This window comes from Poecile atricapillus, chromosome W (genome assembly GCF_030490865.1).
Source record: "Poecile atricapillus isolate bPoeAtr1 chromosome W, bPoeAtr1.hap1, whole genome shotgun sequence".
Lineage (NCBI taxonomy): Eukaryota > Metazoa > Chordata > Aves > Passeriformes > Paridae > Poecile > Poecile atricapillus.
Window position 1 is genome coordinate 17,579,766 of NC_081288.1, and position 23,971 is coordinate 17,603,736.

The following is a 23,971-nucleotide window of genomic DNA, read 5'->3' on the forward strand; positions in this document are numbered from 1 at the left end:
GTGATCTTTATAAGGCAATTTTATGGTTTATGATACTGCCACAGACACTGGTTTATCAGCACTAGTTTATCTTGCTATATACCATATCTCTCACATCTTGATATATTCCTAAAATTAAACTTGATTTGCAGGTTCTTTGGCTCAACAATAACTCGTTAACAAACCTTTCTCTACTGATTTTCTGTATTAGCATACCTTTCTCTACCAGTTTTCAGCTGGGGGAACTGGAGTAGAAGGAAGAGTAAACCAAAGTAATACATGATAAGAAATAAATAACAAGCAATACATTCCATCAGTAGAAACAGATTACAGAAAACTGCCCAGCTGCAGATCCCAAATCCCCTCTGTTCAAAAATTCTGTAACCCTGCTGCTGTCTGTGTAACCACTCAGGTTTTTAGACACATGGATAGTTGTTCTCAGCCTCCCAAACTCAGAGCTGGCACATACTTCAATAGCTGTGGAGACAGCATGTTCTTCATCTGGCTGGAATATATCCCTAGGATTGAAGCAGTCCAGTAAGAATGGCACTTGGGATGTAACATTCACCCAGATGGACCAGAACTGGGGTGATAGAAGTGGGGACACAAAAGGAGGAGTTGAAACTCTGACAAGGATTTCTTGGGTCTCACAAAGCCACCAGGAGGTTCCCACCTGCAAGCCCAACACTGCATGCTGCTTCCTACCAGACATCACACTCTGACAGACACTTTTGAAGGGCAAATTCCCACTGGCTATGTGGGAAGTCAAGAATATGGACTGCCATTATTATAAAAATAATAATTTATGCACTACTGTAATAAGAACCCACTGTCCATAGCAAAGCTGATTCTTGGAATTGGATTCTTCCATTCTTGGAAATGAAATTTAATTGCCCCCCACTAACGAGTGAGACAACAGAAGAACCTTGACACCCAAATTCTCAGTGCAGGACAGAGTCCTGAGTACACTCATCTCAGCACATGATGAACGAATGGGAATTACACTTCCAGGATTGCACTTTCTCCCAGTTACCAGTGGTGTGTCCCCCAGGGCTCAGTGTTGGGGCCAGTTCTCTTTGATAAAATGACCTGAATGAAAGGATCAAGTGCATCCTCAGTCCGCTCTCAGGTGACATCAAGCTGGGCTGAAGTGTTCATATGCTTGAGGACAGGCTCTGCAGAGGGATCTGGACAGGCTGGATCCATGGGTCCAGGCCAGAGAGATGAGTGAGAAGGCCAAGGGCCGGGTCCTGCTCCTGGGTCACAAACCCCATCAGCTCCAGGCTGGGGAAGAGTGGCTGGGAAGAGCCCAGCAGGAAAGGGCCTGGGCCTGCTGATCCATAGTGTGTGCCCAGGTGGGCAAGAAGGCCAATGGCATCTGGGCTGGGTCAGCAATGGTGTGGCCAGCAGGACCAGGGCAGTGACTGTCCCCCTGTTGTGGGCACTGGCGAGGCCTCACCAATGTGAGGTGTGTCCAGTGCTGTGTCCAGTTCTGGGCCTGTCACTGCAAGATGGACATTGAGGGGCTGGAGCGTGTCCAGAGAAGGGAACGGAGCTGGGCAAGGGGCTGGAGCACAAGTCTGATAAGGAGCAACTGAGAGAGGCAAGGAGGTTCAGGGGGACCTTATTGCCCTCTACAACTCCCTGACAGGAGGGTGCAGCCAGGGGTGGGTCAGGCTCTGCTTCCAGAGAACAAGGGACAGGACAAAATGAAACAGCCTCAAGTTGTACCAGGAGAGGTTTAGACTGGATATTAGGAAAAATTTCTTCAGGGTGATCAGGCATTGGACCAGCTGCCCAAGGAAGTGGTGGAGTCACCATCCCTGGAAGTGTTCAAAAACCATGGAGATGTGGTACTTGGAGTTGTAGTTTAGTGGTGAACATGGCAGTGCTGGGTTGGGGTCCATGATCTTAGAGGTCTTTTCCAAGCTTAATGATTCTGTGATCCAAACATTTTCATGTTTACCTCACGTGGATTTATACAAACACATGTAAGGGATAACCACACCCCTAAGCTGGGAAGCAACTTCCATATTTGATCTTGGATGTACCAAACTGCCTCTCACGGATGGGAACTACAGATAGCAGTTGACTTTCCACAGGTTTCCCCTCCTCGTTCAGAGTTTCAGGCAGGATGCAGTAAAAAGATGGTGTGGGGAGGTCCCATGTCCAGGCAGAATGGGCTGAGCAAAGGACAGAGCTCCACCTGCCCTCTGAACTTCCTTGCCTCGCATCACGACCTCCACGTTATCCAAATGCCGGTGTTCTCATGGCTGATTTTAGATCCACTCCCAGAAACTGTCTTCCTAGGAAGCTGAATAAAGAGGCACAGTGTCCCTGCCAACTAGCACTGCTGTAGGTCTGCTTCCACGTGGGGTCACATGCGAACATTTCTATGCCCAATAACCTTGTTAGCTCCCTTAATGTCATTCATAATGCAAATGAGACAGCGAGCGAATGGCCAGAGGCCCAGAGTGACTAAAGCTCAGCATCTAGAAAGTCTTACATTGCCTCTAGCTCTAAACTAACTTCCCTCCATAACAAGCACCATAAACTTGGCTATCAAAGCTACACATGCCCAGTCTTTGTTGTACAACAGGCAGCGATTTGTATCACTGGCTTCTATTTTTAGCATATTAATTAACTACTGCAACTGGTGAGGCAAGTGTCTCCAACTGGAGAGTGTGGCACCATTGTCTGAAGTCATCACCTCATCTCGAGCTATTGAAAATCATGGCAGTGACCCTCCTGCTGATATGAATTTAACCTGACATGCCCACAAAGGAATGGGGGGTGGTGCACCAATTTTGTGCACATGGTTCTCCACATCACCCTGGACCCTATTAGTGTGGAAAGAGCTCATTGAAAGAAAAGAAGCCACATTGTGCTGGGCCACCTAGAGGGTTGAATAGAAAAGGCTGAGGAAAAGAGCAGGCAGCGCAATAAAGGCCATAATTAACATATTTCCATATTCAAGCAAAGCAATAACTACGTGAAATGTTTGTCAAGGTGCAATGAAAGCATAAATATTAAGTACCGTATCTGAGGGGATGCAGAACCGCCCCCCCCAGTCTCTTAGATTCCATTGAGAAATTCAAAACAAGCTTTTTACATGCTATTTTCAACTATAAGCATTTATCTCTGCTTCTACTATGACAACAAGACAAGTCTCACCATCCTCATTCAGTTTTCACCCAGGTAAAACTGTTGTACCCCACCCTCCCAAATTAGGTTCAAAATTTGTCCTGAGATTAAAAAAAAGCAAAACAATAAAATAAATAAATAAATAAATAAATAAAAGGTGGGGCCACAGAAAGAGAGCCTAAAAATGCAAGCTGAAACATAGGCATTTACCAAAAATCCTTGTAGGAGATGATGAAACCTAAACTACAGGGGAAATTTTACAGAAGGCACTTCTTACTGGACACTTGGAATTTTATAAAAAGCACTTCTCCCTGGACACCTGAAGCAAGGTTATGAGCTAAATCCTTCTGTGTGCAAACCTGGTTAACATGAACCCAGAGCCTACATCTAAAGCATGACTCTGACTCCAACTTTGTTGTGATTTATAGGTTTATAGTTGGGCTCGATGATCTCAGAGGTCTTTTTCAACCTAATTGATTCTGTGATTATGCCATTCCATGGGAAAAGTACAAAAGAGTCTCATTATAAGTTTGAGAAGCAGTGTCACAGCGCGTGGTCTATGAGAATCTGAGCACATGAACATTTCAAGGGAAGACACTGGGCTGTTAGAAAGCACAACTTGTTTTATTTTCTATTTCCAGGCAATAAACACTAGAACCATCCCATCCCCGCTTTAGTATCACCTATTTCCCAAAAGGCCTCAAAAACAAGTGACCAGCCCTGCACAATCCCACTGACTCCAGCTCTGGAAATAAAGAAAGGCAATGCAAGAAACAGCACCCTTTGAAACACAGCCACCTGTGGACCAGCCAGCCAGAGTCATCCAGCAAATTCAGGGTACCCTGAACCTGTCCCCCACTTTCAGCCTGCAGCTGACACAGCCAGGGCATGAGGAGGTTTTCCTGCCAGTGGAGCACACGTAATCCACGCCGAGGTTCCAGGGCTGCGAGCACTGCGGCTGAGCTGTTTTGCTGGCTGTCTCCCAGTCCAGTGGTCTTCACTACCTTCAAGCCAGGAAAATGCAAGGCTGACAGTCCAAAGCAGAAGGGAACTGGAGGAAGTTACCCAGAGAGGTTCTGCAAGGGGAAGCCTTAACTTGCAGCCAACAAATAAAACCATCAGCAGGAGAAGAGCACTGACAAATGCCCAGGCTGAACGTGCTCGGTGTGTCAAAGGTGGGGGAACTCTACCTGCTTAAACCTACTTGAAATGACCCATGTTACTGATCTGGCTGCTGGTTGGGCTTTTTATCAGCAGCCAGTTTTCATCTCTATAATTTGATAGATATTTATTTACAGAGTTGGAAACTGCTGTCATTAAAGAAGGTAGTTCTTCTCACGGTGGGGGGAAAAAAAGGGAGGAAAAAAAGGTATGTTACTTCCATCAGGAAAACAAGTATTGATACATTGAAATTATCTAAATAATCGTCACAGCCAGCCTCAGACTTCACCCAGCCAATGCTTTTACTATGAAGACAAGCATGGATCTATATTTAACTATCTAAGCTTAAAAGAAAAGTCTAAGATAAACAATGGAGGTAGTGAATTTAATTCTTGTCTGCTTTGATACAAATGCAATTTCAGGGTCAGTGTGGTACTCTGGTTTTTTTTCCAATACAGCTGGTTTTATCTGCAATGGCCATTTTTTCTCTTGTTCTTGTATTTCTCCAAGACACTGCAAATTTTCCTCACGTTAACTATTTCTACTTTTAAAGGCAAAACCAGGTGACTCTTCAGCCCTTCAATGCAAACACAAAACTTTCAAGTAAACCAGGTTGCAGAGGTCATTCCATCCTTTGAGTAGATGGGAGAGCAGACATCTAATTCTCCTCCTGGGCTACAGTAAAGCAAACAGCATTTGGCCTTTATACAAATGAGTCTGAAGTATCCTAAATGTTAATGCTTCATCACAACCATCCAAGAGAAGTGAAGACAGGGAAACATGCTGAACAACCTATGCAAAGTAGAGGAGCACTCACAACAATATGCTCATTAGCTGATGGGAAATAGTATTTCTGAACAACTGTTTGCACTGGTAATTATTTGCACTTCTTTTACAGATTCATAACCAAGGATTAGGATGATGTTAGTGCCTGAGCTACCAAAATGTCAGACCTGAAGCTGGCAGAAAGGAGGGCAACTCCTCTGGCAGCTCTGGAGCGAGGCCACCTTGTATCACCACATGCTCTCATTCTCTTTTTCTTCCCACCTCCTCTTGCCAGACTTAACTGATCATGAAACATTCCAGAGGCCCTGACTACTTGCTGATGGCACTTCCTTGGTTCTTGTGGCTCCATTGGGTGGAAAGCTCAATATATTGATATGAGCTGCCTCTTCCTGGAGAAACCAAGAGCCTTCCTTTGTCTAGCAATAAACTTCCTTCTGCTATGCAAGAAGTTTCTGTAAACACTGCCACTTTGCAACACATATTTTATTTCTTAAGACATTTACATAATGAAGCCTCTGCTTCATTCTTCCCCTCTGCAAAGAACAGGTCCTAAACAAAATTTGTATCACACCTTCCAGTAACTTACACTGGATGAAAAGGGGATGCAGAGTAGAATTGCCCAGCAGGAATGCTGAGGAGCAAACAGGCCTCATTCTGTGTGGTCATCCCATAGATTACTACAGGGTTGTAGACCTCATCTTGCAGTCTTCACTCAGACAACACTCCCATTGACTTCCACAGAACTTCTGTCTGAAGAAGGAGGTAGGATTTGGCCCAGAAGTTAAAAAAAGCCTTCTCAGCTTTCAAGTGTAGATTATTAATGTCCCAGAAACAGTGGGCAGAGGTTTGGCACACTGTATGAAACTGACTTAAGCCGACATTTTCCCGCTCTTTTACCTCGGCCTCTGTGCTGACACGGGCTCGGAGGACTGGGATGCTGGACCCACCATGGGCACATCCCACCTGCCACAGGACTCAGCTGAGGCAAGGAAGGACCATGCAAGGACTGAGTCCAGGGTTTTACACAAGCTGCCTTCTGCCTCTGCAAGTCTGCAAAGGCTTCTGCTTCTAAGGTTTGCTTGCCACCCATCTAAAATCCTGTGAAGCTCCTCACAGAGCTTAGTGTCTCCATTACAGCTCCTCTGATAGCCTGTCACACACAGGCCACCCTCCCTCAAAAACCATTCCCTTACAGGCTCTCACATAAAAAAGAGATCTCCTGCACCAAAACCATAGCATGTACAGCCTCTGAGAGGAGAGTGTAACACAAGGAAGCAGTGGTGCATCTGTGACTCTGAACAGGCTACAAGAAGAAATCATGAGCACGCCAAAGTGTAAGGAAATAATGCACAGTTCTCTTCCCAGCAGCAGCGTGGCAGGCTCTGCACACACCTCTGTAACCACTGCCCTCTTCCACTCCTTCCAGCAGTGATTCCCTGGCTTGGAGCTCAGTACCGGCAAATGGCCAGCCCCTCAGAGAACATTTCCAAGCTGTGCAGTGCTGTGCAAAGAGACAGAGGAACAAAGGGTGCAGAGCAGTAAAGAGATGGAGGTGTGGGCAGAGTGGAAAAGCAATGCAATTCCAGCGAGCAAAACGATGATGATCTTCATTGGGTTCACAGCTAAACAGGAACCTCCCATGCTGAAGAATCCCAGAATCATTTGGGCTGGAAGGGACCTCTGGAGTTCACTCAGTCCACACCCCTGCCCAGGCAGGGTCCTCTGGAGCAGGTGACACAGGAGCGTGTCCAGGAGGGTTTGGAATGTCTCCAAAGAGGGAGGCTCCAGGCCCTCCCTAGGCAGCTGTTCCAGGGCTCTGCCACCTTCAATGTACCGAAATTCTTCCTCTTGTTGAGGTGGAACTTATTGTGCTTCAGTTTATGGCCACTGCTCCTCACCCTGTCACTGGGCATCACTAAAAAGAGCCTGGCACCATCTTCTGACACCCTCTTTGAAATATTTATATGCATTAATAAGATCGTCTCTCAGTCTTCTCCAGACTAACCAAGCTCAGCTGCCTCAGTCTCTCCTCATAAGAGAGAAGCCATAAACACTACTTAAAGGCCCCAAATGCATACTCTTGGTGCCTTGAAAATTCGTAAGCCTTCTGAAGGAGATTTTGACTTGCACAGGGAGCCACCAGTGGGATGAGAAAACAATGACATGGTGACAGATCAGGCTATGCCAGTGCATACTGTCCATCTATGAACTCTTACTGTACAGTGAGCAAGGCAGCTGTAGGAAACTGCCACTTCCATGCCCTCCTAATGGAGAAGGAGACTCCTGAAACCTTTGTGAGTGCAAAGCAATGGAAGAGAAAACTTTATTCAGGAGGACACACAAGCTTCTGTCCTGCTTAGCAGACGTATGTTCCAATGGGACCAAGGGCAAAGAGGGAGACATTCCAGTTCTAGTCATGCTCATGTGAATCATTAATCACTGCAAGGACTGGGGAGAAGCTGTGGATTTATAACCACACAGCTTGGTTCAGGTTCATTGGGCTTAAAATAAAAGCAGAGAAACAGAGAGAGTGCCAAAGTGACCAAACATGACCAAAAGGAACATGCAGACTATTACCTAAGAATGGACTATTACCTCCTTTTGGGGAATGTTCAGATGGAAAGGAGAACAGGGATGAGTATCACAGTGATCCTACACACCCAGCATAACACCCAGTAACTGTTTCTGGCTGCTTCCCTCTTCATTTGCTGACACTAAGTGCTGCAGGACTGAGATCAAAGCCAGCTCCGTACAGGCAGTGAACACCTGGGAATTTCTGGTAAAACGTTTTAGCTGGGAAATTAAAAGGGAGCTGTTGGTGAAGAAGAACTAAGGCTAGGGGAGAAAAGTTCAAAATAGCCAGATTTTGCCTGATACTTTAAAGGAGAAAAGTACTTGAAAGCAGAGAAAGCTATGCTGAGATGAATCAGGAAATAGATTCACTGCTGTGCTCCAGACCAGGCAGCCACATCAGGTCCGGGAATAGTAAAGAGTCAAACCCAGGCTAAAAACACACATGGGGAGCAAGGGAAGAAGGAGCCACATGTCCGAGGAGGTTCTGTTGCTGAGAGGAGGCAAATGGGGAAATGAAACATCAGGCATAAACCCCGGCTGGCAGAGAGCAGCAGCTCTAAAGGAAAAAGACAAAGAAGAAACAGAGTAGCTGATGAGAGCTCTGCAAGAAACAGGACAAGAAAAGGAAATGACAACTGGATCTGGAAGGAAGTCTGATGAGAAGGGGCTTTTCTTCAAAGAGTGGCGGTGAAAGGGAAATTCTGCAGTAACAACATTTCCACAATGGAAATTGAGGTAGCAGTTCACAGGTAAAGTGGGAATGTGGTATTGAGTGCCTGGGTAAGATCTCTGCTTTCAAAATGCAAAAGTGTTGTGGGTCCCCCTCAAAACTACACGGTGGTCTGTGAACAATGGGGTGAGAAATAAAGGGAAACCTCCGGCCAGCACCATGGTGCCCTCCCTTTTGCAAAGCTCTCTAGACAGCAATTACATCTTTCACTTTTAAGAGAAGAAACTCTTGACTTGTTGCCTCTTTAAACTCTACACAAAGGACTTCATTTCATGCATCGGAAACATATAACATGAGATGCAGATCACATGGAGGACACACATGAGGGAACTGCATGACTGGGCTGAGGGCTGGAAAGGGGGCACTGCTCTGGATCTCAGTTAAAGGACTTCTAGAGCATGGAGCTAACCACCAAAGAATTCATGGAGTGGAAAGAAGCCATGGACTTTGGAGACTCTTTCATGACCCACAGTCTTGCAATGGTTTGGTTATATGGAAAACTTTAAGGGCAAAGGACTATGGACCAGAATTTGAGATGTTAAACCATAATGAAATTCTAGGGCTCTCAAGAAAATGTTGTGTTGGATAAAAAAGAAAACAAACCAAAACACTATTGTAGGAAGTGAAAGCAACAAAAGAGTGGGAATATTGTCTTGTTTGGAAGGCAACATGGAGCTGTATTGGAGTTTGATGGCTGATGGTGTGAAGACCCAGGGAAATGTCCATGGGAAAGACCACCTTTTTCGTATCACACAAGGCAGAACAGTGACTGTATCCTGAGTAAGGGGAAATGTATCCTGAGTAAGGGGAGAAGGCAAAGAAATCACCAAGACTGATCCTGCAGTGTTTGAGCAACACTTCTATTGAGTCCTTTGGTCTGAAAAGGATCATGCAGCAGTGGGAAAACAAGGGGAAGTCTTAGCATCATGGCGACCAAAATGTCAATTATCCTAACACAGCCCATATACAAATCTCTAAAACACATCATCTGAGGCAGGAAGAACTGGGCAACATTGTAAAAGTAGTCACTACATCTCAAATACCAAGGAACAGGTGTTCAAACCCAAAAGCTGCACTCAGTCTTCCCTTCCCCTCTGCAAACACATAGGGAGAACCGTTCCTATCACAAAGGACAAGGTATGTCAAACTGGTGAATTCAAACACTGAGCCATCCACTCCTTCAAAATTACTCTGAAAAACACTGCATGCTGTTTTTCTAGTCCAGGTCTAGCGTCTAAAAGTAGTCTTACCATTAACCCTTTGGATGAAAATTCAGAGTACACTAATTTTGTAAAAGTAACTGAGGGAGGAAAAACCCAAACAACAAAATAACACACAAATGAAAACCAGTGTTTTGCAGACAGGTCAAAATTAAAAGGCCTCTCTTCCAAAGAAACAATTATTCTCACCTACATTTTCAGAAACTGTGTTCACGTGTATGACAAAAAGGGAGTGCAATGGTTCCTTATGAAACACAGTAGTTTCACTGCTATCTTGGGGTGAAGCCAGGAAAGAATCCAAATTTTTTTTTTAAAAAAAAGCAATTACTTTTTAAACTGTCATTCCCTGCGCTTCAGGGCTGTGGCAGTATCACATAAATGCTAAACCACACAATTTTACCTTTTATCTGGATGGAGTCCAGTTAAAGAAAAGTTTATGAACACATTCATGCAATGCATTAGCTGAATACATTTTGGGCTAATGTGCCACAATAGCTTCTGTATTTGGAGCTGTCCTTACAAGTATCTATGGCCCTCTAAGAGAAGCAGCGAATGAAGCAAAATAGAACCCAGGATGGTCTAATACAGCCTTACAAGACTTCACTGCAAAAGCACCACACAAATCAGCTCCACTACTGGTCACTACTGCAAGAACTCTGTCCAATGCACAGTTTTGGGGCCTGATTCACAACACCCTTTGCAAACAATCCCATGGGATTCAGCTGCTCTTCCCACATTATGTAGGGATGGAGGGGATGAAGCACCACCAGGAACAAATCTGCCCTTCCAACCACACTATGAGCAGCAGCCAGAGCAGCTGAGCCTACCTGTGGCACAAAGGGCGATGAAGGTTTGTGCATGCTTCCGGATCAAAAGCAACTTGTCTTTAGGGAGAGGCACCTTCCTTAGGATGTGTTCAATGAAATCATGTGGGGTGACGGCTGCAAGGTTCCACTTCAACTTCCCCAGCACCACCAGCTCCCATTCCTGCAGAGGGGGGGAAAGGGAGAGCAAAAGAAAACAAAAGCCATAAGCAAGCCTGCAAAAAACCTCTGCTTATTTCTTATTATAACTTTATCACTGCTAAATTTGTTTTGCTCAAACCCTTTTTTCCATATGCCTCTACTGCTTTGAAGTTGTTGACTTTATATTCTTTTTTTTTTTTTGAACACCAGAAATGTCAGGCTCTACTGAAAATAATGAGACCTGGCAGCTCCTGCCAAGGTTTTACTTTTTTTTTTTTTTTATCCACTGCTGAATGCCCACCCAGAAAGTTTAGCCCGCAATTAGATATTGCCAAGGTCACTGTGGTCCTTCCCTACTAACTTCTTTTAAATGGCTATAGTCCTTACTTTATAGCCATTTAAAGCCCTAGGGACAGCCATGAACAAAAATAACCTAGATATACATTCCTTTTTTCAAAACTGGGGAAGTTGGCTTGATGGCATTCCCTCCCAAAACTGTACTCCAAAGGTCCTGCAGATAAATCTGATGGTGCTTAAACTACTCCAAGACAGGCTCCGCAGAAAGGAAATGCACACAACACAGCCAAGAAGTAGCCTGTGTAAATTATCTGCCAGTAAATCATGTAGGAGCCATTCCCAGATTCTTTGCACGCCCAAAACTCCCACTGCAATCAAAGGAAAACTTGGGCGTGTACGTAACTACTGGCCATTCCCCGGAATGGGATTCCATGTGGCAACAGCACCCCACCACCAGATCCAGCCATGGGGCGCATGACCTGCATGTGTCAACATTTAAACCGAGTTCTTAACACGTTACAGTGCCCCAACGAGCGAGCAAAGCTCAGGCCTCCGACTCGCATTTGTCTCATACATCAACTATTAGCTATTAACTAAATTCCACGCACTGGTTCCCAAGTCTTGATGATGCCTGATGGAGCCCAGCATGGTGGGGAGCCCCAGCTGAGCTCACAGAGCTAGCAAGACAGGAAAAAAAAAAAAAGGCCCTTTAATTTTGCAGCCGCGGAGACGTCAACCAGGGTTGCTGAGAAACCATAAACATGGACCCCACAATGCCATTTCTGCAGTTGTTTCCCTGAATAGATGCCCACTTTAAGAGCAAGTTACTTTCCTACGGACATTCCTGCTGGATTATGACAGAGTCCTCCATGGCCTGAAAAATCTAACATATATGCAAAAGGCCACAGAAACCAGATGGGTTTCTTTAGTTTCTCAAGAAAACCTGTGAAATGTTGGAACATAATAACAATTATGTGAACGAAGGTTTGCTCTTCCCAGCGTTACTGACGTGACAGGTTTTGAGAGAGAACGGTCAACCCAGAGGACCAAATACAAGGAAGCACTTTAAACACACGCTTCAATCCACGTGGCGTGAGAAGGCATGGACACCGCTCTGCGTATCTGCACATGGTGACCACGACACTTCCCCTGCCCATCCGTGCTGCCAACGAGACACCTCTTGCCCTGACAGCCAGGCAGGCTTTGAGAGCAAGGCTCTTTAATTCTGTGGAAGCACAAGCTATCAACCCCAACGCCTCCCCAGAGGGAATTCCCAGTGATTCATAGGAGAAATTCTCCTGCAACTCGGATGGCTACAGCCATGTCTCTGACCTAACATCCATATCACCAAGAGGCTCTGGTGCACATTCAGTGCTCCACATCATGATGTATACGCCACTTTTTTCCTTCAGTAATTATCGGTTTGTTTCTGCTTCCACTGCATCTGAACTGAGAGAAGCAGCAAACACGGGGTGGTTTAACTGAGCCATATCACACAGGATGGGTCAGGCTGGAAGGCACCACAGTGGGGCACCTAGTACCACCTCCCTGCTTCAGCAGGGTGATCCCAGAGCACAGGGCACAAGACTGTGCCCAGACAACTCCAAAATATCCCCAATGAGGGAGACTCCACACCCTCTCTGGACAATCTGTTCAGTGCTCTGTCACTGCACAGTGAAGTTCTTCCTCGTGTCCAGGTGGAACTCCTTGGGCATCAGTTGTTGCCGTTGCCCCTTGGGCACGGCCGAACATCCCGGGCCCCCCCCCGAGCATCCCGGGTCCCCCCGGCCCCGGCCCCGGCCCCGCACTGCCGCGTGTCTGCCGCTAGGTGGCGCCGCCGCCCCGCCCGCCCGCGCACGTGCGCCCGGCGAGGTCCCCCGTGGGGACAGCGCGGACACGGCGGGGACACAGCGGGGACACAGCGGGGACACGGCGGGGACACGGCGGGGACACGGCGGGGACGGACCCACTCCCGGCACCGCCAAGCCCAGAACCCCTGGCAGCGGCCGGAGCGGGCAGCGGCCGGAGCGCCTCATGGCACTGCCAGGCGGCTCCGGAGGACACGGATGTTCCCGCGGTTGTCCCCAGCCCTCAGCGCCGAACCCCGAGACTTTGTGGCCCTTCAGAAACGCGGAAAAAGCGTGGGTTTTTCTAAAAGGCAGGGGTTGGGTGGCGAAGTGCTGGGTGCTGTGCCGGAGAAGAGGGAGGAATGGGGCTGCTTACCAGCAGCTCTTGGGGTTTGATGGAATTGTCCGTGTATATGCACAGCTTCTCGGCTGTGAGGGGGATTGTCTCTTTCAGCTTGGAGGCCAGGAACATGCACACTGCCCCCAGCAGCTGCAGATGGCACTTCCGAGTGGGCACCACAGCTAAGAATCTGTCCAAGTAATTCATGGCCAGAGGGAAAACTTCTTCTTCGCACTTCTGCTCTTCGCAGACCTGCAAGTGAAGAGCGTGGGGAGAGAACGATGGGGCAGTCGGGAGGGAAACGGGGGTGGGAAGCGAGAAAGAGACAAGAAGGAAAAAATATATCAATGAGTGAACCCACCAAACAGACCACTACTTCCCTTGCTTTTGCTCCTGCTATTTTTGTTTCCCGGGGAGCTAAATTTTGGGGGAGGGGGAGATCTGTGGAGAGGCTGGGAAGGCTGTCAATCGGCTTTCACATTCCTTTAGTTCATTCAGTAAGAAATGAATTCAAGACACTGTGTGGGAGAGCCGAAAAGCCCCATCCAGCAACAAGCGAGCAGCCTCAGACCTTTTTTTTTTTTTTTTTGACCCAATTTTTCTTTTTTATTTCGTCATATTTTCAAAAAATCGATAAAAAATATCAAAACTTCCCCGGCGGTCCAGGTTTTGGGGCTGGTGGCATCCCGGGACGATCCCCTGTCGTTTCCGACAATTGTAAAAATTCCTCCGCCGGGTGTCCCCCAGCCCTGCGCCCCCAATCCCGAGATGGGGGGAAGGACGGGAGACATAGCGAGGGCGAGGTGGGGTGGAGAGAGCCCGAGCCGCCTGGATCCTTTTAGCAGGCAGCGAGCAAAATTCTTTAAAAATTTACCAAAAATCGGAGCCGCGGAGAAAAAGCACAAATCGCACACGAAAACCAAGCGGGGGGTCTCGACTTTCCAACCCAGGGGGTTTGGCTCGGGAAAGGTCCCCCCAAAAGGACATCCGAAGGGGCAAAGGATGGCTGGTGGGGCCAGCACAAGGCAGGCGAGCCTGCGGCGCTCCGGGCCCGCTGCCGCTGTGCCTGAAGCCTCGGGGCGAGCAGGGGGTTCAGCGCCCGCCCCACGGCCCCGACACAGCGGGGGTCCCGTTCCGCGGGGGCGGGGGGCACTCCCAAGCCCCCCGGAAAGGAGCGGGGACAGCCGGGCTCGGCGCCTGCGAGCAGAGTCCGCATGCAGCGCAACATGGCGAGAAAAAGGCACGTCCTCCCCACTGCATACGTGGGCACGGAACCCTCGCCGGGCAGAACGCGGGGCACACGGGGCACCCCCCGACCCTCGCCCTGTCCCGGGCGCTGCTCCCTTTTCCCAGGAATGCCTCAATCACAAGCGCTCCCGGAGGCGGATTTTCTTTGCTTTTAATTGCAAATGACTTTTCCAACTCCCTCTCTCTTTCTCTCTCTTCCCCCCCCCCCCCCCCCCCGCCCCCAACACGCCGCGCTTCCTCCCCTCCTGCACCCCGCTCCCGGAGCCCCCCGGAAGGGGCGACTTCCCCCGCGGGCTGTCGGTGTTCCCCGTGCCCCTTCCCGCACCGGCTGAGCTCCGCAGGGGGACAAGGAGGAGAGGGGATCGACAAGAAGAAGCCGACCAGAAGAGCGAGGGGCTGCAGGGGGAGAGGGGCCGGGGCGCTGCCCGCGGCCGCTCTGCCTTCCCCCCGCTCCGAGGGGCCGGGGTGTACGAACCTCCAGCATCCAAGTGGCCACCATCCTCCTCATGAAGGGCTGGATGTCCTTCTGGACGCACTTGAAGTAGGAGCATTGGGGCAGATACCTTTCCTCTATGGTTAGTAAGTTGTGCAAAACGCGGTCATCGTAGAGCAAGTTCGGGTCAGGCAGAGCTCTCCTCATGGGATCCACCTCGCAGCACAGCAGCTCCATGTTTCCAAAGAGATCTCCCTCTTTCTCTGATGGGAAAGGTTTTTTCCTTTTTTTTTTCTTTTTTTTTTTCTTTTTTTGGAGGGGGGGAAGGGGGTGGGGAAAGGAGAGGGGGAAAGGAGGAGGGGTAGGTGGGTGGGAGGAAGACGGCAGGGCTTTCCAGTTCGCTCCTGCCTCCCTCGAAACTTGTCTCTCCCTCTCTTGATTTCTAGCCTAAAGTTGAAGCGAAGTGACGCAACTCGCCAGGGCAGGCAGCTCTCTCTCTCTCTCTTGTTATTATGGAGAACAGCAGCTGGTCAGACGTAACATCAAACGCGCTTTTTTTTTTTTTTTTTTCCCTCTCTATAAGCTAACAAGGAACCAGGAGGCCCTCGTATAGGGACACACAGACACAAATGACAGCTTCTCTTTTGCTTCCTTCCAGCAATCAAATTAAAACCGCTCCACACTTGCCTTCTGAGGGAGTTCGTCACGATGAATTTCCCTCTCCTTTTCTTATTGCAAGGCGCTGTGGGCTCCCCTCTGTACCCACCCTGACGATGGGGGGCGAAGTATGAAATACCCTGGCAGAGCAGGGTGCCAGATCCATGTCTCACTTTCCCTGCTCCGGCAGCCCCTTAAACCTGCAGCCGGAGGGGGACAGAGCTGCCCGCTAACAGCAAACCCAAAAAAATCCCCTTGAGGGGTGGGGGGTTTCGAGGCGTCTTCGAGGTGAATTCTTCACAACCACCACGCTACTTCCTCCGGCACACATTCGTGTTTCGAGCAGGCGAACCGTCTTAGCGTTGCATGGCCACGCTGATACAACTTTCTAGGAAACGCGGCGGAGGGAGGGAGGGAGGGAGGGAGGAGGGAGGAGGGAGAAAGGTTGGCTTGGGGAGGAGGGGGGAGGTGAGAGGAGCTATGTCCCACACAGGGTGACTTCCACCCTGCTCGCACTTCTCCGGCACTCGCTCCCCGCCTGCAAAATGTGACAACTTTGCGAACTCTCTGCCGGCTGCGGCAGTGCGGAGGCTCCCGAAGGGGAAGGCGCAGCCGGGGCGGGCGCCGAGCGGCCGCAGCCCCGCGGGGCGCGGGGTCCCCGCAGCGGCCGCCCCTCAGACCCCCGGCCGCGGCCGGCGCAGAGGGTGGGCCGGGGGCGGCGGGCACGGAAATACCGCCTTAAAACTGCGAGCGGGGACTTTGGGGCGCCGCTTCCCCTCCCGCTATTTGCATAGCCAATAGCTCTGGGGCTCTCGCCGCTGCGCGCTGATTGTTACCGGGCAGATTATATTTTTAAGGGCGCATGATGCCCGGGCATCGAGAGCGACCTCTGAGGGATGGGGCGAGAGGGAACCCCCTGACCTGAGCGCAGCGCCGGTCCCGGCAGCCGCACCGGCTCTGCCCACACCGGGGCAAAGCGGGCGGGCGGGCGTCGTTGCCCGGGAGTGGGCACAGGCGCCCCCTCCCACGCCAGCGCTCGCCCTTCTGCACCAGAGCGGATGGGAGGGGTGGGAACAGCTTTGCCGACTCTCAAGGCTGCCCCGACGAAAGCTGGTTGGGACACGGCCCCCCAGCGAGCCCGCCCGTCGGAGCAAAGGGGTACTTGGGCAGCAAAAAGGCAGCGGGAGTGTGACCCCTTCCCCCCCGCCCCCATCGCTCTGTAGCGGGGAACAGCCCAGAGCAGCATCTCCCCACAAACTCATTCCCGCGCACGCCTCGTCCCGTCCGCGGAGCGGGCAGCCCCCGGGCGCAGCCCAGACGTGCCGGGCATCGTGTGTGGCCCCGGCAGCCGGGCCGCGGGTTACCGGGACCCGGGCAGAGCTGTGCCCGGCAGGGCTCGAGTCCGAGGGGCGAGGAGGGGGCACCCCCCGGCGCACGGCGAGGGCGGCGAGCGGGACCCGCTGCGGCGCGCTCCGCAATGAAAGGCTCTTTAACTTGCACCATTCATTTCCCCTTCCTGGCTGCTCCCGCGAACAGGGAGCGTGTTGTGTCAGCGCACGTTTTCCTTCTCCAAACTTAAATTCATAAGCGCTCCCGTCTGGCTTTGTAGCCCGACAATGCAGCGACTGTGATTTATGTGAGTTTCAGGGGGGAGGACGACGGGTGTCCCGATTGTCCGGCAGCGACTTTCCGAAGTGGGGTGATGTCTGGAGCACGGCGGGGAAGCGATGGGGGGCCCCCCGCGCCCCGCGATGGGGCGGCAGCCGGGAGAGGGCTGCCGAGGGCACCGCGGGCGGGCCACGGTGCTGAGAGTGTGGTGAGGATGTCCCGTTAGGGAAAAAAAAAAAACCACCTCCCTAAATCAATAATAAATGGAAGCGTGCCACCTCTGCACGCGGAGGTGCCGCTGATCTGCAGCAACGTCGTGGAAAAAAAAAAAAAAAAAAAAACAAACCAGAAAAACCCCAAACAAAAACCAGAAAAAAACCCAACAAAATAACCAAAACAACCAAAACACTTTCTCCCGGTACGACGGCTTTTATATGATCGGTGCCCGTTTCCAGCGGGGAAACACCGTCCCTGGGAAGCGCGGCCGGCGGGCAGGGGGCCAGGGACCCCCGGCCGCGGAAGCCAGCGTGCCCGAGCTGCCCCTTCGCCTTGACCCGTGCCCACGGGCGCTGCCGCATGCGTTTGGAGGCAGCAGATGTTTTAACAGCCTCCGTGTAGAGATTACCGAGTGCCATATGTTAAATAGCACCCTTCTCCGGAAAAAAAAAAAAAAAAAGGAAAAAACAAAACAAAACAAAACAAAAACAAAACCACCAAAAACCCCAACCCACTCCCCCCACACACACACACAAAAAAGGGCAAAAAAGCTTAACAAAAAATAATACAACAGTACAAAAGCAAAACCCACCCTTTTCGCACTCGCTCCCCTTCTTTTGCTGAGCTGCCTCACGCATTTAAAAGCATTAATGATTACATCAAACATCGCGGGGATGTGCGCGCAGCCCCGGGCGGGCGCTCCCGCGGAGCTGCCGCCGCGGCCGCGGGGAAACCGCGCTCCCGGGACAGCCGCTCCTCCTTCCCAGCCCTGCAGCCCCGAGGGAAGGGGGCTGTGCTGCTCCCAACCCCACCTCAGCCGCCGGGTGGCAACACCGCCGGCATTATTTAGGTCTTGGGACACTTCTGCAGGGCACCAAGTCCGGTGTCACGGCTACTCGTCACGAACCCGACGCGCGGTTATCGTGTAATCGATAATATGTAATGATATTTTATCGGGCTCTGTTGTAGAGCGCTGCAAAGCTCTTGGGTTTTTTAAAATAAATCCTAAATTCGTCATCACTCCTATTTATTTAATTTCTTTTCCCAGCGAATCTCAGAGAACCATCAGGAAGATGCTTCAAGGGACAGGATGGTCTCAAGCTTTGCAGAGCAATAGGCACGGTGTGAGTGCGCCCGCCGGCCGCGGGGTTTTTGTTTGTTTAAATGGAATAAGTATTCCTTTGCAGTGCTTGAAACCTGAAGGCTGGAGTGTGAAACATGAGAATCTGAAAGTGAAACCGACTGGAAGCCAAAAAAGAAACAGATGAACGTGTTTCCAATGTCCAAGCTGCGGAAAGCCCCGAAAGCAAACAAACACCACGCATAATAAAATGTGCAATAGATTTGAAATAAAAGTATTCCAGTTTCAGTCACTGGAAGCAGTCTTTTAGTGATTTGGGAGGTTTTGGTTTTGTTTTGGTTTTTTTTTTTTTTAATTTATCTGATTTTTAGCCGTTCAAAGGTAAATTACATAATTCCATGCTGTGCATTCAACAGGAAAAACATGATAAAAAATATTTTTTTTCCTCTGCTTCGTAATAAAAGACTGGGAAAGGATGTGAATAGCACAGGATCTTCTGTGTATCATCCGTATATTTTCAAGGAGTATTTTAATTATACAGGTAGTTTTCAACTATAAATAACTATGTGGTGGCAGCTTTATGATTAACAGCCATATCAGACAACATAAACACTGAGCAGGTGAAATATACCCTGTAATAAAATTATTCTCACCTTTAGAGGGTGATTTTATGCAGGCTCAATAATTAACAGCATTAACTAATGGATTCTGTGTGATTGGTTAATACTTGTTTAATTAATTGCTCCTTTCTGTTTTGTGCAAAGTTTCTTCTTTAACCTTTCTCATCCCCTTTCTCTTATGGTTTCTCATAGTATAAACTTATTCAGAGCAGTAATTAGAAAACTGTGCAAATAGCACATGACTCCAATCAGATTTCTTTATTAGGTGAGATGGGAAAGAAGTCAAAAAAAAGGTACAAGGATGGTCATGTACCTGGGATTGATGTTTTATGCTGGAAGACTCGATAAATTAATCACATTTAGCCCAAAGAATTTCCAGGCTGACATTACTGCTTTATCTGGCAGGGGTGCCGCGTTCTCTGCAGCCGCCGCGCTCCTCTCCTGGGGGGCAGGGTGATAAGGCTGCGTTCGTTTACTCGGACAAGGAACAGGGAACAGGTGCCTCCCACGCGCCAGGAAGTCAATGGAAAGTGACTTTTTTTTTTTTTTTTTTTTTTTTTTTACCCTGGCATGCAGAACTGTACAGAAACGCCGTCATTCTTTTATTGGGTTTAAGGGGTTTTTTTTATGTGTTTTTTTTGTTGTTTTTTGGGTTTTTTTTGCTTTTGGAGCAGATTTTTGAAAAAGCAAGCACGGTTCTGATAAATTACAGGTATGAACCACTGATACCTATTTCATCATTAATAATATGATAGAATCTGAAGATGACAATCCCCCTCCCCCCCTTTTTTTCCTTTTCTCCTCACTGCGTATGAATCAGCTTCCTTTTCTGCTTAAAATGGCTTTGCTGTTAACCTCTTGCATTCCTTACCTGCTGGCATGTTTGTATCAGTCCTCAGTTCAAGAATGGTTTCAACATTAAACACACAATGTGTTTTTTTCTTTTCAGACTGTTGAGAGATATCAATAAAAGACTTTCTGTCCCCAAACCTTCAGCTGATCTCCAATTTTTAGAGCACCTTACTGTGACATAGCTTCCTTCTTTCCTTCCTTCAAAAAAAATGCTCAGACTTTTCTCTGTGGTCTCTCAGGTGTTTCTGCTCTTACTAAAACAAATGTGGAGCTTCAATTCCATTTTATTTGCTTTCTGGCTACACCGAGGCAAAGATTCTACATTTCATATACATGTGTAGCACACCCAGGTCCATACAAACAGGGAATAGAAAAGGAAGATGTTAAGAGGAAATTGCTCCTTTTTGGGGGGATTTGGGAAGGGCATATTTTAGTTGTCTTTACAGTGCTGTGAACTGCTAAATAATCATGGGATTTACTCCCAGGAGAGCAGCTGTATTTGAAAGGTAAGCGCAATGATTCTGTTAATCTGCAGTGAGAGAATTATCCTGACACAGGGTCCCACACTGAATAGTTTGCTAAAACATATGAGGCATATATTGTCTGCCAAAGAGTGAGATATTTTATATGGAGCTTCATCAGGGTGGGATTTTGGTTTGGAAGCCATGTGAATGACTGTGGGATGGGGATAAGCTGGACCTCTCATTGTGTGCAGATGTGAACACACCCAAATTCTGAAAACAGGTGGATTTTTAAAGGGAAGAACATCTTGTCTTGTTACCTCCATGAAAGCATCAAAAATTGTCCATGAAGACTCCACATAAGGATCTCAACCAGTATTTTGGATGTCCCCTTTGCATTCCAGGGACAATGAAATACTCTCTGTATCTGTTGATTTTTGTCTTCTTAACATGATCAGACAAATAAACAAACAGAATAAACTTTTACTGCTTGACAAAGAGACAAACACATAAAACCCTCAGAACAATAGTATCATGAAATAAAATGTGTAAATAAATTCTCTCTACTGAGATAAACTATTTTACTTGTAATTTCCTCCTCCAAAACTGATTAATTAAAAGCTATTCCCATGGATAAACAGTCAGGATATTTTACTACTTGCCTGCATGTTGATTACACCTACCTCGGAAAACTAATTGTTTTTAAAATATTAATTGCCTAAAATACTACATTGCATATAATATTAATGACCACCTGAATACAGTGTTATAATTTGCTTCTTTTTTCTCTCCTCTTTGGGGAATGCAGCATTTTAGTCCTATAAGGGAGTGTTCCAGCACCAGTATGCTCCAAAAGTATGCATTTTATAGTGGTCAAATTGAAGCATTTTGAAAGGTGTTGCCCCTTTTCACAGTGGCACTCACAGCCAGAGCCTTCAGTCACTGGCCAGGCGCCACAGGGCTTTTGAATAAATGGCTTTATTGAGAATTCAGTGTGGGCAGTGAGAAAACCCTGTCACCCATAAGCTCCTCAGCATCCCTGGCTTCCCCAAATCCTTCTGCTCAGCACTGCTGCCTGTGGTGAGGCTTTGCTGAGCGTATGAGTGAGTGATGGGCAAACAGGAGCTCAGGGACTGTACCTCTGTGCAGGGGCGTGACAAACATCTTTGTTCCAAACTCAGTCCTCAGCTATTTCAGATCTCAGCTCCCAGCATTTACACACAGTCAAATTTTGGCTGACTGAGGTGTCTTGCTAGGCATGGTCAAAGTCATGTATGCTTTGTCTGAGCTCCATCCATAGTCTGAGGAGGTTCTTGTTTGGTCTGGGCAAAGCTCCTGATGTGGGTGAGAAGGTCATTTGGGCAGTGACAGGAAGGCTGGTGAAGTATTCGCTGCCCTCCTGGTGAAGTAGAAAGAAATTCTCACAGGTCTTTGTGAAATCCACTGCTGCTGCCCCTGGAGAGCTCCCAAAGCTCCTCCATCACTCCACAGGGCAGAACACTTCAGCAGCAGCTGGGCAATGGTGAGCAGTTTCTCAAGGGCTGTATCTCCCCAGGGGTGTCCAAGGAAATGTCCTCCCCTCTCTGCAGCTCTTCTACCTGACCCCGGCAGCATTTGGCTTTTTACTCTCAGCTAAGAAACCCTCTTGCTCCACTGCTGTTTTCCCTGAGTCTGGAGCTGGAGTTAACAGGCAGACACAACTTCCTATGCACGACCTTATGCTGCCTGCCAGATGTTTTACTGCATGTAAATATACACAGGCCCGAGGGAAACATTGCTCTTATAAAGAGTTGGGTTGGAAGTCATCTAGTCCAGTCCACTGCTCACAGCAGGGCCACCTCCCAGGATGGTTTGGGTTGCTCAGGGCTTTGTGCAGCCAAAATATCCAAGGATGAGGACCCCAGTCTCTCTGGGTAATGTCTCAGTGCTGCACCAGCGTCACATGGAAGAACCTTGTAAAGAACCTTTGTCAAGAAAGGTTAAGAACTTAACTTCTGTTTCTTTGTTAAGAATCCTTGTGCCTGGCCACAGTTTGCCTGTAATTCTTGTCCATCCTCTTGAAGTCTCCTGACTACCTGAAAAGCAGAAGGAAGCAGTGGTGGGTGCTTGCTGGCCACTGGCATTACTCCATAGACAGCTCAGGGTGTAGCCTGCAGGATGTGTGGCTTTTATTGGTAAATGGAACTAAACTGCCTTAGTAACTAAAGTAACTTAGTAACTAAAAAAAATCACTAACACATGTCCCACACTGCTCTTCATTGAAACCTCTGGATCTCCTTCACTGTCTCCTCCCTTGGCTCCATTCTTGGTCCTTCATCTCTCATGGTGCAAATTTGTACCCCAAACAAAACTCTGTTGTGTTGTTATGTCATTTCTCTGGGAGCTGAAACTCTCACCTGGGCTCTCACCTCATCCTGACATTGCAATAACCTCTTGGAGCAGGTTCCTGGAGTGATGCTGGTAGCTCCTCATCCTGTCCTTCAGCTCTTCCCGAGGTACTGTCTGCTGGCTGGGCTGGGAGCCCTTTTGACTGAGTGGGTTCTCATGCCCAGACATGAACTGTTTCTTTTATGGGTTTCAAATTTTTATTTATACAGCTCACTCATGCCAATCACCATCCTCAGAAGAGAAGCTTCCCACAGGTCAGAAAAGCACCATTTCTGTTTTACAAATATTCGAGGCTCTGTGCTGTAGAGCAGTGTCTCACATGAGCTGCACATCGTGGAGTGGCACTGCCTTTCCAGTGTCCCAGCAGTTCCTGGACAGAAACACCTCCCTCATCAGAGGGGAAGGTTCATTTTACAGATGGTTTACACACTTGTGTTCTAGCACCACCTTCTCTTGAGCTCCTATCTACAAATGTTGCACTGGAAAGAAGGGAGGAGAACTGGTTTCTCTGTCTATGAATAGATGGACTATTAGAGACTGTTGGCACCTGAATGGGCTTGTTATCTTCAGATAGCAAAGGAATTGCTCCATCCTGGAGAAGGTCAGGTTATGCAGATTCTCTGGGAATTGAGGGACAAGCATTGCTTTAGAAGGAGGGCTAAGAAGCCATTTGCAAAGAAAGCTTGGGAGGGTAAAAAAATCAAGAAGGGAACAGACCTCTGCAGAAGAGAACCCTTTTTAATGTCAAGTACCAGTGAAGGGGAGCTACAGAAGAAAGGCTTCAATCTGATGTGGCAACACCCTTTCCAGAAGTCAAAAAGGTCCTCCTGAGGGGATTTGGAAAGGGCTGACAAAGGACAGTGAAGAACCAGAAGCAGGGAAGTGTACTGGGCTCTGCTGTTGCATTATTTGGCTCTACAGATTTTCTTGCACATCTCAAGTAAAGCGTGATTATTTTTACAAACATTACACAATCACTTTGCTATGTATTTTAATAGTTATTTATCCCTGAGGTGGTAAATTATAATGTAGAGGGCCTGCAAGGGTAGGATGCAAACAGAAATACAAGTTGGAACTCCTGGAGAGCTGGGAAAGCCAATACTAATCTCTGTTACTAGCTGTGGGGTCTCAGGAAGGAGGACTCAAGGGAGGAGCTATGTCCTGAGAACACAGTTAGAAAACTCTTGTCCCTAGGATCTGTTTGGTTTAAAGCAGCATAAAAACCATCTGCTATGTCCCACACACAACCCTGTTATGAATAATCAAAATATTATATGTAGGGTTTTGAGAGGACTCAGTTTGGTGGACAGAGATTTGGGGTTTTTTTTAGTTTTGTCCTTTTTTCCTGTGAAAGTCAGAGACAG

General features: G+C 48.3%; 1 protein-coding gene across 1 annotated transcript in view; it reads right to left on the reverse strand.

The window, feature by feature from the left end:
* Nucleotides 1–16,068, reverse strand: part of LOC131592294 (G1/S-specific cyclin-D2) — a 31,377-nt gene extending 15,309 nt beyond the window's left edge. The window contains exons 1-3 of the mRNA XM_058863711.1: nucleotides 14,767–16,068; nucleotides 13,080–13,295; nucleotides 10,422–10,581 (exon numbers count right to left, since the gene is read on the reverse strand). Coding sequence (XP_058719694.1) covers nucleotides 10,422–10,581; nucleotides 13,080–13,295; nucleotides 14,767–14,961 — 571 coding nt within the window. The 5' untranslated portion in view covers nucleotides 14,962–16,068. The remainder of the gene's footprint in view (nucleotides 1–10,421; nucleotides 10,582–13,079; nucleotides 13,296–14,766) is intronic.
* Nucleotides 16,069–23,971: the final 7,903 nt, after the last annotated feature.